The 17,973-nt window shown below is 35.9% G+C and overlaps 1 protein-coding gene across 1 annotated transcript in view; it reads right to left on the bottom strand.

The window, feature by feature from the left end:
* The window catches only part of LOC115440872, a 43,437-nt gene that overhangs the window by 2,776 nt on the left and 22,688 nt on the right, over nucleotides 1-17,973 (bottom strand). Inside the window, exons 2-3 of the mRNA XM_030165366.2 lie at nucleotides 1,307-1,392; nucleotides 248-584 (exon numbers count right to left, since the gene is read on the bottom strand). Coding sequence (XP_030021226.2) covers nucleotides 248-584; nucleotides 1,307-1,392 — 423 coding nt within the window. The remainder of the gene's footprint in view (nucleotides 1-247; nucleotides 585-1,306; nucleotides 1,393-17,973) is intronic.

The following is a 17,973-nucleotide window of genomic DNA, read 5'->3' as shown; positions in this document are numbered from 1 at the left end:
TAACTCATCAGCGAAGTGGTAATAATTATTTTTAGAACTAGATAAAATGGCAAGGCAAAATGAGTATTTTGTTTAGTATTAACAAACTTAAGAATCATAACTGACATCGTTAAAATATGATGTACATAAACACCTATGATGTAAATGATTTATTTTATTTTACGATCTCTTCTATTGAGTTTAAAGAAGAATTTGAGCTATACCATAAATATCGTAGGTATCAAAACAAATAGATAAATAACCTTACCTAATAATATACGGGCCGCCTTGCTGTAGCAGCGTCATGGGATGCGTATACGGCGCTCCGGTCATACTATGGAAACTCAGATTTCCCATCCCAGTATTATTTAAATGGCCGTTTCCCATAATGACACCATTCGACGTGTTCATGTTGGGTGACGTCGCTGTAGATGCGTTTAGTTCTTGCGTTCGTATCGCCTTTACTAAGTTCGTCTTCTCTTTCTGCCATACGAAAACGTTGTGAACCATTGCGCACCCGCAGAATATGATCCCGACTCCGATAAACACTGACGTGACTATCGCTGGCGTTGAGTGGAACTGGATGAATGTGTAGAGTATTATGCCTGCAATGGATATTAAATAGAAATTAGTTTTAATAGATTATAAATATTTTGTCCGAGCATGACAAGTGATTCCACTACACGCTATAGTAAGTGGAGTGGAGTCCAGATAATGTGCCGGCTGATGACGATGATTATCCATCGGCAATCGACACAATTATGCCGGCATGTTGAAGCTGTATAGATAGACTAATCCCGCAACTTGACATACATACGTGGGCCACTATGGCGGGTTTTAACACCTTGTGTACAGTGGTCGCTATCCGGGCGGATACAAATATGCAATCATCAGCAAACCTTGTCTCACAAATTATTTCTATAACTATGTAGGTAAATATCTATATAATGGCATGGATACACGCTTGTCTACAGTAGTAGTTCGTCTGCCAACGGTACTTTATATTATGAAAGATTGTGGTCATATTATGCTCTATTCTTAGACCGGTGTTTTATTGTTGTATGTTTTATATGTTCTTTTAGGTTACCTTATTTTTCTATTTTAAGCTTTAAGGTGTAATATACAAGCTTTGTTGTTGCAAGAACATAATAACAGCTGAAATAACTGGGCATTCTGATATGTTACTTTCATTTTTCAGGATGACGAAAACTGCGCATATTTAGATATAAAATTATTGGTCTTCATATTGTTTATGAGTCTTCGTAGCGCTTAGTATAAACTATGCATGTCTTGATATTCTGTTGTTAAAAATAAATGAGATACGTACCTGTTAAGAACACTGGTATAGATATGAAGAAGCCTCCGATGGCGCACACCCTTGTTATGGCTGACTTCTGAAGATATTTGTTTGATCTGGAAAAAGAGAAATAACTGTTTAACATTTCAATTATGGGAAAGTTCGTCACACAATTCGTTTGCTAAAGATGTCAATTTGCCTCACTTTTACATTCAGTCAGATTATAATTAATGGATAAATATGTGACAATTGAAAAATGTACCCTATGTGTTACAGGATAAAATTGGATTATCCATATTCCTAGAATACTACATACAAATATCCATAAACCCAAGTGTTACCAGGATATAGAAAAACCCACCACACGCCGGTTTGAACCTGCGCCAAGTCACGCAAACCGATGCGTTAACCTCGCTGGTGTCAAACCATCGCGGCTTTTTAATTTTAATAGATTTTTATTGCTGTCAATGGAGTGTTTGTAAACAGGATTTTTCGTAAACGCCTCGGTAAAAAAATTGTGGACTTACGGTAAAAACTGGCCTAGTGATGATCTAGATAACATCTAGATAACAGTCTAGTAGACTAGCTGTACGCGCGGCTTCGCCCGTGTATAAATCAGTGTGTCACAAAGTTCTTCGCGTAAATCCCGACCCACGAGATTTTTTACAACCTCACGATCTCTTCAACAGTAATCGTTATTTTTCAGTCAACTAACGCAAAACCGTAATGTACTATTAACCTAAACCTTCTTCAAGAATTGCAATATGTTTTAGTAAAAACCGTACAAAAATCCGTTCAGTAGATGTTGAGAAAATCGATCACGTACAGACAGACAGCTTTTAAGGACTTTGTTTATAATATTTATAGATGGAACATCTCTTTTATACAAGACGTCTGAATAAGTATCACTGCATTCTATATTCGTCGCCAAGCATTAAGATTCCGGTAAGAACTTATACTAAGCGCAATAAGATTTAAATTCGTTTAACCATCATATTTTAGCTATTCGCAGAAGTTTGTAAACAAAACTTCTTAGTTATGACGAAAATAAAAAAGGGCGCGAAAGGTATTTAAGGAATTCTTAGACGCCGACTGATCGAATTAATTATAAAACGCGTAGTACGGTTTCTGGGCATCACATGAGGATTTGTGAGGCCTCTCCACGACGTCTGTTCATTCATAAAATATATTGCTTTTAAATCTCGCAAAGTTCATAAACGATATCTGAGTCTAGTATGCTTTAGCATTTATATATTATTTCATTGAGAGCCGTTATTTTTAGACGAAATTAAATTGTTTTAAAACCTCTTCAAGTTCTTCTTCTTCTTGTTTATCAAGGAAAGAACGTAGTTTATCACAACGGTTTGCTTTAAAATGTATCTCTCTAGTATTATGAATGTCGTCCTTCCGATACTAAAACAAAAATTTAAAGCCGCAAAAAATATTTTAAAACTTTACACAAATGACTTAATCCGCAAACTGCCTGCAACACGTACCAAGTATTTATCGATATAATATTAAAACCACTCGATTGGTATCGGAACTCGTTTTGAACCTAACGGGCGCAACACCTGTTCATCAACTATAAACCTGGCGAATTAAAAACGCACAGTCGATTGCGTGCGAGTTCAAGAATGATGTATTTTTAAATCGGTCGCATAACCTGGTACTGGTTGCAAGTCGGTGACACTAGACTTGGTAAGATTACAGCATCTTTCCTGTTATCAAAGTATTTATGTTTTTCTTTAGATGTTCGCAGTTACATCATTAGTTGGTACGTTTGTTGAATGTCAATGTTTTCAATTGCGACATCCTTTTTCGTATCTATGTTTACGCTTTTATTTCAAAGGGGTAGGTAGAGATGCATCTCCTGCACTTGTGGTTCGTAAATTCTATTCTATATCAATAATTTGATTAAGCCTATCGCCATATCGGCGTAATAAAATAAAATTCTTCCAAATAATATATTTCGAATATATTTTTAGTGGATATGAAATATAACAAACACAACAACAAGCTCAAAGAATCAAAAAAAAACCTACATTTCTAGCATCTTAATTTTAGACCCAGCTTTTTCTCTTGACTTTAATAAGTCGTGTAACACTGTTTACTACTTTTTAACCGATTTCAATAAGGCGGATGTTCTCAATTTTACGCATATTCTGTTTTCATACACATACGCCTTTTATTCTCGATCGGGTAGGCAGAGAAGCAGCTATTGCATTCACTTTTCGTTCAATTCCGTCCTATGAAGTGATATGACTTTTTTTTCATTTTTTTTTATTACTTTGAATAATTAGACGAGCTTGCCGATCGCCTGATATTAAGCGATACGACCGCCCATAAACAGTAGAAACATCATCCAACACCTTGATTTTCACAACGTATTGTTTGGTATTCCACTGCTCTCGCACTCCTGAGACGTGAGATGTTAAGTTTCATTATGTCGAGTAGTTACACTGGCTTTTATTTAATCTAATCTCTATGTCCTGTACCTAAATTCATTGTCAGTTTGTCGCAGTAACCGTTACAAAAATATAACAGGTGTCCAACGGCTTCCCGCGAGCAGCGCGACACGCTCCGTTGACTCTTTGGGGCGATTAATAACATGACATTTGTTCCCTTGTATCATAGCTTTGTATTTTAAGAACAAGGCTTTATTACATAATTGTGGTTAAAATAATTTGAATTGTGAAATTATTACGCGAGGTAAAGTGAACTAACATGAGCTGACAATGGTTAGTAACGTTTCTTAGAAAGGGCGAAAAACAACTAAAAATGACAATTGTGCTACCTGGAATTTGACTCCAAAAACTATAGTTTACAGCCCAACATACCGTTGGATATGAGGCGCAAAAGGCGATGTATGCCTATTTTTAGAAGTAGTAAAGCCGATATACATACGCCATGTAAATAACATTAAAAATAAAGCCGATTACTTTACATATGTCATGTAATTATTACTTCTCGTTACCATAACGATTATTTTTAACATGTTAATATTGGTCCATATAGTCTAAGGCTTAGCATTTTTTATTCCTCAAATCCTAACAGTAAATTTATTTAAATAACATCATAATGAAGCCACAACAGAGCTAGGTACGCAAAAAACATCCAATTAACGTTAGTTTTAATTGATCTTTTCATACCTAATACATCACAGCCGTGACATGATCATAAAAAATAAATCCATTAATCGCGGCTTCCATATTCTGTTGTGTGGGATGTTGTGTGACCACAATCGATTAGACAATGGTTTAAAAGGAAGTCTGGTTGTGCATAAGATAAATTACGAAGCGAAGCCCATATTTATTAAATCAATATTATTTTTCGGATTTTTTTTTTGGGCACCGATTATCACAATGTGTAATATTTGCGTTATGGGAAACCATTAGACAAATTAATTACATTTATTGATATCAGATTAATAAATTAGTTTTTGCACAAATCTTGAAAGATCCATAGGTAGTGCTGATTACAAATAAACTGTATCAGATTTACCCAAAGATCCAATATAAATTAAAAAATTCGATAAAAATATAATCCAATGAATTTTAAAATTATCAACAGCTCAGAACTTAAATTATTATGCACGACTCTTAAATATCTATAAAAGGATTTATGTAATGCAAATTTAAGTGAATACAGGGTTGTTATCGCCTATTAGCCTCGAAATCGGTTCGTCTTTGTCATAAATACTACATTTTATTTGAGAAGAGTCGACCGAATGGGAAAGTAATGCAAAAAGTTTGCGCCGGAGTTTACATGTGTTGTAAATGTAGTTTGAAGATGTAAAGGAATTGTAAATATGTAACTTGATTATTTATCTTAAAAACAAAACCAAACTATATATTTATAAAGTATCAAATCCATTCCATGGTGTTATCTGGTCGATAAACTTTATTTACGATCGTAAATGCTGTTTCCATTAAAAGATTGGGTTTTAAGAATATCCTATGTTTCGTAAGTGTGTCCCGTTCTGGTACCAGCCTGTGTATATTTAGTCTCTGTTAATAAAACCACTGTGACGGATCACTATTATTTAATATGATATCTGAACTACATTATTGTGGCTGCTCGCCGGCAGCCCGTGACAGCCCGTGAAGAAGGAAGAGGAGGCGTGTTGCCACAAAAACAAATTAAATTACATACTAACAAATGTTACCCGGAGTTTCTTTCTGCCTTTCTTCTTCGGGTAGTCATCGCTTAGGTAGTTAGTGAAAGGCTGGTAGGTTAGCTAGGTTAGGCCTTTTATTGTCCTCACCAGTGAGGATCGCGACGCGTTTCTCCCTTATTGCTTATTTAAAAATACATATATACATCATTTTATTTATTCTTCCCTGCCAGCCCGAGCTGGCTTCTTTGTTTACTAAGTATACTTTTCATTTATTTTATTTTCAATATAAATTGTCTTTGTTTATATAAGCTAATTTAATTAAGTAATAATTAAATATTTTCATGTACCTTGACTTGTCATAAGTGCAACTATGTTCGCCTAGGTGATGAATAAAGCATTTTTATTTTTTTACCCCAAACAAATATAAATGTACCCATTCAACAGTCTCAAACACGCCGGCATAATTATGTCGACCAGGAGAGTAACCATCTATCGTCAGTCGAGACTCTATCTGGATTCTACTCCACTTACGAACAAGTGCTGTAGGGGTAATTTCTCCAGGCTCGTACAAAAATAGAAAATATCATTTTCTATAAACAGATCCAAGTCTTAATCTAAAGAAAATGTCTAACCATCTTGGTATTGCAAAAAATGTTCTATATATTAAGAATATATTATGAAATGATTATTAAGTCTGGTCAAATTACAAGCCATTAAAAAATATATAATATATTTTCGCACTGTTTCAGAAACACCCTAGTAGTCTTTTACTCTACAAATACCTTTAATATAGGCCTTTAATGACCTTAAAATCTAAACATTTGCAACAGGTGCCAAAACATGCATACAATAAAACAAAAAAGGTTTAGTATCAGGAAACGTCCGATCCGAGGACGCGATTAGGTTATCAGCCGGGCGCACCGGCCGCCATTTCCAAAACGTCAGCTGACAACCGGTTCTGTGCATCTACATACGAATTCCAACTAACAGGTCCGTAGAGCCGAACGTGCGCGGGAACGCCGCGGCCCGCTAATTCATGGCTCTCGTTCGACCTAGTTCGTTACTGAATTCTTGTATGTTGCGTAAAATTATGCCTTGGCATTTTTCGCTGTTCGGTGTAGACTGTATAGACGATTTGGAAAGATGGTAGTCAGAAGGGTGGCTGAGCAGCGTGGCGCGCTTTAGGGGAGGCCTATGTTCAGCAGTGGACAGCTGTAGGCTGATGATGAGAATGGTGGCTGGCGTAAACTTGTTTGGGTAATTTTACTTATCTGATCATCAAGTCTACAGCCGTTTTCAATAAACGATCCCAATCCCAATCTTCGATCCGATTTCGAGAATGAACCAATCAAAATAACTCATTTGTAAGCATGTCAAAAAAACTTCGTTCCGTTTGGCCCATTTTTGAGATAGATCGATAAAGCGATTGAGTTGCTTTATTGAAATTGACTGAATTATTGGAAATTTTTATAGCATGGCTCGGATTTCTAACCTCAGACCGCGCTGGTTTTAACCTAAGTACGCTATTACGAGACTATAAAATTGGAAATTCATGAAACAATTGTCATAAGCAAGAAAAATGTCTCCCAACCTTGTTATTTGCTATTAGATGCCACAAATATCCGAATACACCCAGGCATTCTTCCAAAGCAGACCCAAGGGAATGACTCGCTTTACAAATCGTAAAATAAGCGTAAGGATTCCTATTCCGTGCAATTTAACTTCGTTCTATTTCAAAATATTGCCAGTTTGTGGCGAAATATTTTGGTGCGAACGCCAAGGATTTTTATGATTGTACTTCATATTATGGCATTATCACACACTAGCTTTTGCCTGCAAATATTTGCGGCAAATATTTTCCGCGATAAAAAGTAGCCAATAGCACCTAGGAGTAATGTAGATTCCTATTAGTAAAAGAAAAGAATCGGTTTAGTAGTTCCTGAGATTAGCGCGTTCAAATAAACAAGCTCTTCAGCTTTATATAATAGTATAGATTATTGTGAAAACTGAACTCAATAGGTACAATCTTCTTGTTTTATAAGATCGGATTAAAATAGTCATCAAGAAATAAATGCCGCCATTTTTGAAAGCCATATCTTTACCTAATCCCATTATATTTGACAATAGCATTCTTTATAACCATGTAACCGAAACAAATCAATGAACGAGAATCTTATCGCGTTGCTAATTTTAATTAATTTTTGTTAGATTGTTTCGTTATGGTTCATTTTATTGACAAATATAATATGTACTGAATAAATTGAGTCGCAGCGGCTTTAAAGTCTCGAGAAATTTATACATTATCTATACTTATAATAAATCTGTAGAGAGGTCAATTCTGTACATTAAATATATTTCCAAAATAACTATCAGGGGGTGATTAGGGATCGATACTGATGCCAAAAATGCAATTAGTAAAATTTTTGTCTGTATAACCGTTATAGAAACAAAAACTACTCGACGGATTTTAACGAAACTTGGTACAATTATTTGTCATACTCCTGTGCTGGTTATAGTATACTTTTCATCACGCTACAATTAATAGGAGCAGAGCAGTGAAGGGAAATGTTGGGAAAACGGGAGAAGTTACTCCATTTTTTAAGCTTCCGCCGCGTGTGCAACCTTAATGGTTAAAGCTACACAGAAATCATGTATGAAGGAAATGTTCGCCTTAAAATTATATAAAAAATATCCCACGATAGCATATGTCTATCTTTTATGGTTGACTCACAATAACACGTGTAACTCCCGATAGCATAGCAGTTCGAAGCTTTCTCATTATATTTGTCTATTCTTACGTTTATAACACTCTCAGTCATTCCCGGATCTAGGGGGGGGGGGGGGAAGCCAGGGCCCGTGCCCCGGGCGGCGAATTTAGAGGGCGGGAAATTCAAACTTGGCAGACGAATACACATCTCATCATTAACGCAACTTTGACTACTGCGACATCTATACTCTATCTATACTATTATATAAAGCTGAAGAGTTTGTTTGTTTGTTTGTTTGTTTGAACGCGCTAATCTCAGGAACTACCAGTCCAAACTGAAAAATTATTTTTGCGTTAGATAGCCCTTTGTTCGTGGAGTGCTATAGGCTATATATCAGCACGCTATACCCAATAGGAGCGGAGCAGTAATGGCTAATTTCAGGAACTACCGGTCAAAACTGAAAAAATCTTTTTGCGTTGGGTAGCCCTTTGTTCGCGGAGTGCTCTAAGTTATATATCATCACGCTATGACCAATAGGAGCGGAACAGTAATGGCTAATCTCAGGAACTATCGGTTTCAACTGAAAAATTCGTTTTGTGTTGCATAGCTCTTTATTTGTGGAGCGCTATAGGCTATATATCATCACGCTATGACCAATAGGAGCGGAGCAATTATGAAACATGTTGCAAAAACGGGGAAAAATTATTAGTTTTGAGAGCTTCCGTTGCGTGCGCTGCGTAAACGGTTAAAGTTATGCAACAATGATGTATGACGGGATTGTTCCTCTTAAAAAGTTCTAAAAAATATATTATAAAAACAAAGTCCCCCGCTGCATCCGTCTGCCTGAACGTCTTAAACTCAAAAACTACCCAACGTATTAAGATGAAATTTGGTATGGAGACAGTTTGAAACCCTGGGAAGAAAATAGGCTCCCGGGAAACTACTACTTTTATAATGGAAAACTTTAGCCTGATAAACTTTATAACGCGGGCGGAGCCGCGAGCAAAAGCTAGTATTATAATAAAAAATGGTATTCAAAGATTAAATAATATAATAATGTATCAATATTGCACATTAGCTTTTTAAATAAAAATACAACAGATAAAAAACAAGATACGTAAAATGAACCACAAAGCGATACATTCTCATAATTCAAAAATTAACTACTCATTACCATAAACAACACTAATCAAGTGTAAAAAACGGTTACGTATTTAATTTTAAAAATAGAATCCAATTCACGCATAAATACTTTAAAGTTCAGTCGCTAATTTATATTCAGTAGCTTGACGAAATTCCACAAGCGATACGAGTGAAGAGCAAATAAATTTGTTTGTCCGTTATAAATCATTGTATCTCGTTTGTTACACGCTCCGGTTTTACCTGCGACTCATTCAAGGACGCGAGGTGCATTCGATACGTTAAACGATTGAGTAATCTTATTTAGGATGAATGTTACTTTTTTTATGTGAAATCAAAAGCGAACTATCTCAGATTTTAGAGAAATTTTATAAATCGGCGCATGAGTTGAAATGAGTCTTTTTATATAATTAAATAAATAAATAACAGAATATTGTTGACACGAGACGCATAAATGACAGGTTATATATACAAAAAGACTGGAAATTATTGGCAGCAATTTCTGCAAATCAACCATCAAGATAACGAGCAAATCTGGTGTTGAAAGACGTGACGAAAACATTTAAATAATTTAGTTTCATCAAGTAACACTAAATGACCACAAAATACATGCTTTTCACTCATAATTAGTTTACCTTCTTAGTAAAACAGGCAGAATATCGCGTGTATGCATTCACCGTGCGAACTCGCATTGAAATAAGGACAAAAAATGGTTTTGGAATCTTACTGTGGGTTGGCTGTTGTAAAAGTATATAATAATAGGCTCTTGTTCCTCTGGAACAGTTAAATATTGACGATTGTTTAACCTGCAGTTGCATTTGGTCCTCATGGTAAGATTATGGTGATCTTTTGGGGTAGGAAAGGGACTTTGGGGACTATGGAGATACTGGTTTTGGGAAATATCACTTTAATATACTAAATCACATTAAGCGATGTCGGACATGAAATTAAATATCTAATGAAGTGTTAAAAATATTTTAGATTTAAATTTCGAAAAGGTAAAAGAACGAATGAGGTGCGATACGTTTTATGTCAACTGTTTCAGAACAAGAATATTCTGTCACAAATAAATATTTTAACGAATCGATGACTGAAAACCGGTGTTAGAAGCCGGTGGATTATAATTATAGGACAAAGTTTGTATTTTATTTATGTTATAAATATTTAGGTTACAAAATATATTCGATTAAATTATTGTTGTAAAAATTCACCAATCAATATTTATAATCTGTATTTATCATTATAGTCTTTATAAACTTTGTTCTATGACCATTACGTTGTAAAGACCGTTTACACCTAACACTTTTATATGTATTTTAAATTCATAAACGTCAAATTTATCACGTGTCCATAACGCAAACGGATACTAAGAAGAAATATATCTAGTTTTTATACCAAACTTGTTTGATATAACTTCCTGCATAACTTTGCATGTGTTACTAAAATTATAGTAACAATATTCGATGTTGATTAGCCATGTTCGCCAAGGAAGTTGTTAGAGCTTGTTAGAATCATGATATCTATCAAATTTGGTTTTATTTTCATCTTCCAAAATATGATAATATTGTCAGTTAAGAAATTTATTTACAGACGCTATATCATTTTTGTTTAAATGCATCCAGGAAATGAATAGTGGAATTCTCGAGACGTTGCCAATGCATAGAAAGAACCCGTTATCCATTTACATACAGCCAATACGGTAATGACAGCCTTATGAATCCCTCCTAACCGAATTTTGGTAACGGTGGCTATTCTCAGCGGAGATCAGTCAGGTACGACACAGATACTATAGTGCACAAATGTGAACGCAATACATAAGCACTCTGTTCCTTCAGTCTCATAATCAGGTGAGCCGGCAATTCGACATGACCGGAGAGAGATCAAGCGCAGGACCAACGGCTTCATGTGGTTTCCGAGAATGTGTCACACCGTGAACTTTCTGACTTATACAACCGAGTAATTTTTAAAGTGGACAAACCCGGTCGCAACTAATTTTAACCTAACCCGGGATTCGAACCCAGGACTTTAGTACGGTAGCCACCGACGAAATACAAATACGCCACAGACGAAAACAACACTTATAAAATACACAGGTACTGTATACTGGTAACCTATAACAAGACTGAAATGACCGCAACCACTTATTGAGCCTAAGGTAATCATCAAAAATTGTTAATAGACTCCTATCATAGAACCACGTATATCCAAGATAAAGATAAAAACTCGCAGAGTCTATAAGATATTCGTGTAAAATTTAAAAAGTCCTGAAGTCGACAAATACCAAGGCCTTCTGTACCTCGAGAAAAATTATTAATGCAAAATATGTACGATATTTAGCCAAGTAACGTATACGAGGAATTTTAGTATCGTTCGGTTCGTTTTTGTGGTTAGTGGTGTAATATTAGTCAACGATACCGAAGAACTAGCAGGTTTACGTGTTTGGCTGGTACAATATTATAATCCATTCTTAAAATTTGTATCAGCACGGCAAAGTGAGCCAACTATACCTGATGGTCCAATAGAATGTCGACTGACGAGAGATGATTACCCCTTGGCAGTCGACAAAATTATGCCGGCTTATTGGAACCGGATATATACAGATCCCGGAACGCGACACACTTACGTGGGCCACTGTGGCGGGTTTTAAAACCTTGTGTACGACGGTCGCTATCCGCGCGGATAGAAAATGTATCCTATCACCAGCAAATATCCTTTGTCCTTATTCTAAACACCTTTAAGATAAGATGCATGACGGAATCATCTTAGTTTTTAAAAGGATTTGCGATCTGATGGCTATACTCCGCAAAGAATATAATTTCTCAGTTGAATGTTAAAAAATACTAACATATTAATTGAACTTACGATCTCCCAGTTCCTGAAGAATATATTACTCTCTGCTCTATTTGAACTATTCGTTTCATTACTCGACAAATCGCGTATCTTAACACAATTTTATGCACAGTTCAGATTCTTTCTATACTAATTAAAAGTTAACTTCAAAAGCCATGTATAAGTTCCTAGCGTACTCAGTATTATTCCAAATAACTGCGCTGCTTAGACAGTAAGAAACCTTAGAGCTGGTTAAGTTAGTTATTCATTAGTTGCGTGCCCATTAAATTTGTAAGACGCTTCTCAACGTAATTGGGCGTAAGAATACAAAATGTTCATGTTACTCCTTAAATTACATTTAGTTTGGCAAAATTAATATTTTTTTATAGCTGAACAGCAAAAAGCATAAGTGAAGAAGGTAATAGATGAGTATTTTCATGAAAGCTCACAATATCAGAGAAATCGTGAGGACATTAAGTCTGAAAGAAGTAGCACGAAATAGACCTCTGGTATTTGCTTACTGCGTAATACAATTGCTCGAAGCTATGAAAAAACAGGGCGGTAGCATTTTCCAGACTTTTGTCAAGAGTTCAATCATCTTGAAGATAATATGGTCTTCCGAAACAGTTTCTTATTTCTAAAATTGTGTGCTATCACATAGACAATAAGAGTTAAAACTTCTTAAGTCTTTGCACCACCTAAAAGTAAACAGGTAGAAAATGCCTTCGGAATTAATCAACTTTGTATATAAAGTGTAATAAATAATTAAAATAAACACAAACAATGGATCGATATCATTTCTATCGCAACTGTCTCTACCTTCTCCTCGATCTACAGTTTCTCCTACAATAAAGTTTCACACCATCATAGAATAAAATATCTTGGACGCTATGTCTCATAAACTCTTAAAAATGTCATTGTCGCTTGTTCTTGCGTGAAGGACAATCAACACTGTCATTACCGAGGACTGCAAGTTGCACATACCTCATGTCTCCTTAGTACTGAAGCTCTATGACACGTGTCGTGAACTCGTTTCCGAATATCATTTTACTTCCTCGAGTTACTTGGAGACGCGACTTGGACGGCTTCGCGGAATTTCTTATATCAAATAACACCTTTTACACGTATGTCGCCTTAGTAACATGATCTAATTATTTGTTGAAGTATTGCTATAAATGTCAGCATCAGGATAGGAGAGGAAATATTGAATAAGTAATCAATGCGTTTGGAAGATGAATGCTATATACTAAGAAGAAAATCTAATATTAATACCAAATCCGGGATTAGAGCCCGGGACATCAGAGCGATATTTGTACTGCGGACGCAATAAAACTACGCCATCAAGGCAATTCAATACTATGCCATATTATTTAAAGTATTTTTTTTATTCTTTGAATGACGAGACAAGCTTGCCGTTCGCCTGATTAGCGATACGACCGCCCATGAACAACAGAAACACCATCCAACACCTTGAAATACAAAGTATTGTTTGATATGCCACCGCGCTCGCCATCCTGAGACATGGGATGTTAAGTTTCATTACGTCCAGAAGTTTTTTTTAAATAGAAAATATTTTTTCTTCATTTCTAAGTATTTTTTAAATCTGACGTAATAACAAGAGTCACGCACCACGACACTGAACTTCTATTGTGTAATGTCAAATGTATTTACCTCTGATTGAGGCCAAGGTATTATTGATCTTTATCACTAAATGTATTTACTGTAGGTGATTGTTTTGTGTAATCGCATAAATGTAATGAAGAAAGAACCTGAATACTTAAAATTATTCTTTGTTCTTTTTTTAAAATTACGTTTGCTGGAAATCCAACGTTCTGGGTGAACTGCAATGATGTAACAAGGTTATTTTAAATTCTTTTTAACCATCTCGTACTACGTTGACTACCGCAAACCTTCAAGATAATCCTGAATCCACGACTATTACACTAAACATAGCGACAAAGTCCCTGTTAATGCTGCTGTTCTACCACTTATTCATTTGCAAGATATCTCCTATAGGTATTTTCAATCGTTCTAACTCTAAGCCAACATGTGTCCGATAAACACACTTTTTCCGACAAGTTGCAAAAAGATTTTGGCTTAAGTTTACGACCACCCTAGTGTCAATACCGGAGATCCAGTTGCAAAAGCGTGTCAAAAAACACACGCAAACCATTCAATAGCATCATAGTTGGGTGTGGAACGGACTGCCGAGACGTCTGACCACAGGTGTAAAACTCAAGGGCACACACTTCTGACTTTTCTAAAATTATGTGTGTATTCTTTGTGAAATATCGCTTGCTTTGACGGTGAAGGAAAACATCGTGAGGAAACCTGAATACCTGAGAAAATCTATATAGGAATTTTCAGGGTGTGTGAAGTCTACCAACCCGCACTAGGCCAGCGTGATGGACTAAGGCCTAATCCCGCTCAGTAGTAGAGGATGCCCGTGCCCAATAGTGGGACAGTATATAATACAGGGCTGATATTATACATATTATTCGATACAAAATTTTGATTGTGATCTTACTTAACACATAAGCTAACCGTTTTGGTTATGACATCATAAGTACCAAATATAGTCGACGCACTGGCCTACATTCGAGCTAAGTTTTAAGCCTAATGCCGCCTTGTCCACACATTTACATTCGTTTATTGTCATTCGCATTCGCCCTTGGTCATTTGGGCTAAGAACCTCATTTATATGAGGTTCTTAGTTCGATTCGCAAGTAGAATAATTGTTTGTAAGAGTTCTTTTATGGGATAAAACTTTGTAATCGTAATAGGTTCGTTCATTATATTATAAGATAGACATTTATTTTCATATTGCTGGTGGTAGGATATATTTTATATCCGCCCAGATAGCGACCACCGCACACAAGGTGTTAAAATGCTATAAAGGCTCACGTAAGTGTGTCGCGTACCGGAATCAGCCTCTGTATATCCGGCTCCAACAGGCCGGCATAATTGCGTCGACTGCAGAGGAGTAATCATCTCTCGTCAGTCAATATTCTATTGGATCCTACTCCACTTACCATCAGGTGCAGTGGGGTCATTTCTCCGTGAACGTATTAAAAAAAATGTTGTTTATTACAAAACTAGTTGCCGATAATATTTTTTCTTTCTTGTAAGAGCAGGTAGAGAAAATGAATTAAACTTTGCACCATATCTATTACACAGCCAGCGGTCCAGTTCCACTGTAACCTAGTAGTGGGACGCGGAGCGCGTCTCCACGCTGGCTTGTGTTACATGCTTTGTCTGAGTCCCATTTAGGCACGTGCTCAAAGCGATCTCTGGAGTGCATCCACTGTAGTGACGCTTGGGTTGTAGCACGTGTTATTAACAACACTAACGAGACTTGCCGCCTAGGCAACCTTGCGCCCACTGCTGATACTAACAAATTAAATTTAATTGTCTATGATTTACAGCTGTTTCAATAAACGATCCCAATCTCAAGCGTCAATCCGAATCCGAGAATGAACCTATCAAAATAACTGATTTGTAAGAATGTCAAAAATACTGCGTTCTGATTGGTTCATTTTTGAGTTCGAAAAAAGCGATTTGGATCGTTTCTTGAAATTGGCGGTTAGAAATAAGCACTTTTGTCAAGAAACATATAGATAATAATAATAATAATTATAAACGAAATGAAAGAAATATTTTATGCCGACTCTATACTGGACAAAGATGACGACAGCCAGAAGATGACGGAAAGTTACAAGGGAGAGAAATTAAAAAAAAAACAGATTTCTAATATTTTAAAGGTTGGCTTATAAAATTTGTATATTTTAAAATAAATAAAAAACAAGTACAGACATGAATTCCAGAATACTATCCAAACAATAAATAGGCATCTTATAAGGTTACAATCGAAGTCTCATACATTGTCCTAATCCTATATTATAACCTCGGGGTATAATAAAAACCACAAAATATAAGGGATTATAGATCCATATCAGCGGCATATTTTCATAGAGACAAGTAGGTTGTAGGTAGATAAATATGAATACCATTAACATGAACAATGATGATAACTTGTGGATGTGTTGCAATCTTTTAAAAGAATGGAGTTTGGGAGAGAGAAATTATTTTACTATTGAAGATATGTTTCTGTTTAAGCTCAGCATTGGGCATCCACCTGCAAAGTGGTGATACTGAGTTTTTCTACTAAGTATTATTCCGGAATCTGGAATTTGTACCCAATATGGTGGTAGACTTACAGGTTGGACTACATTTTTTTTTGGCCTGACCTGGAATACGAACCTCATCACCATAATCGTACTCATACCGCGTATGCATTCCAACTCCGCCACCGAGGCAGTCAAAATCAAGAATACCAAACTAACGACTCAGGTACCACTGCTATTTCGTATCCTGTGATATCTAATAATAATAATAATATCAGCCCGGTATTATATACTAGCCCACTGCTGAGCACGGGCTTCCTCTACTACTGAGAGGGATTAGGCCTTAGTCCACCACGCTGGCCTAGTGCGGATTGGTAGACTTCACACACCTTTCGAAATTCCTATAGAGAACTTCTCAGATGTGCAGGTTTCCTCACGATGTTTTCCTTCACCATTAAAGCGAACGATAAATTTACAAAGAATACACACATGATTTTCACAAAGAATACACACATGATTTATGTGATATCTACTTATCTATCATTTACAATATATTTTACATCACAAATCAAACAATTGCGACATATCATCTAATTTCATAAAGTGAGGTAAGAATGCGAGGACTTCCCATCAAGCGTGGGCAGACTGCGCCCACCTACGATGACCTTTGCGCCTCGTCACGTTCCTTCACCATACCGCTCCCATGAAGAACTCGTTTCGTATATCTTTTCGTTTGTAAAGGATATGATTGTTTAATTTATTGATTTAATTATAGTTGTGAGTGGGATGTATGCGCACCGCAGACGCTAGTGAAGTTGATACAAAAGTTAGCGAATATTTTTGCAATAAATTGGTTTGCACTCTTTTTGTTTCGAAACTTTTACCTTATCGACCACGGTATGATGAAGACTACAGTCTTCGAAACGTCAGGAATAAAAATTAAACAAATTTATTGCAAACAATCCGTTAAGGAATTTTGTATCATTGTCGAACATTCGAACAAACATAAGAAATCAAAACATGAAAGAGGCGAAAGATGTGATTCAAGATCGCATATGGTGCTTAATAGTCCCTGCCTACCCCTATGAGATGACGATGTGAGTGTGTATATACGTATAAGAAATCATTGTGATAATGAAGTTGCTGAAGCATCAAGTTCATAGCGTCTCCAAAATGTCCTCGACGAATTTTGTTAATTTTAGCCTCAGAGAGTATTTTGGATGCGCTTATTGGACTTATCTTTGCCGCTAGCCCGAGTTGGCTTTTTTGTTTATTTTATACCCTTTCATGTATTTTATGTCCAATATAAAATGTATGTAGTTATATAAGAGACTTAATTTGAGTAACGATTAAATATTCTCATGTACCTTGACTTATCATAAGCAAGTTATAGGTGGCGCTCTTCGATTAAACAGAAATTTCATAGTGCTCTACTAATTAATACTGTTAAAAATATATAAACGTATCTGACATTGCAATTAACCGTTTCACTAGTGCCTTTAGTGGTGTTAGAAGATCATCAAGTGTTATCTAATGAGTTGGTAACTTTCTTCATGTTTACTTAGCATATCAGTGCGGACTACAACTAACAAGTACGAATTTTGCATAACTTAATAAACAGAACTTAGTGACCAGAAATTGGATGTGACTTTATTAATTGTAAGTGGTGGTGTTAAAAACAAAAGAAGCAGAAGTGTTTTTTTATACTTTGTTCTACTCGTAAATCTACATTGGCGGTTATAACAGAAGCCGTTTTTTATTTGAATTGGTTCGAACGTT

The sequence above is a fragment of the Manduca sexta genome, chromosome 8 (genome assembly GCF_014839805.1).
Source record: "Manduca sexta isolate Smith_Timp_Sample1 chromosome 8, JHU_Msex_v1.0, whole genome shotgun sequence".
NCBI lineage: Eukaryota > Metazoa > Arthropoda > Insecta > Lepidoptera > Sphingidae > Manduca > Manduca sexta.
This window is presented reverse-complemented; position numbering and strand designations above follow the sequence as displayed.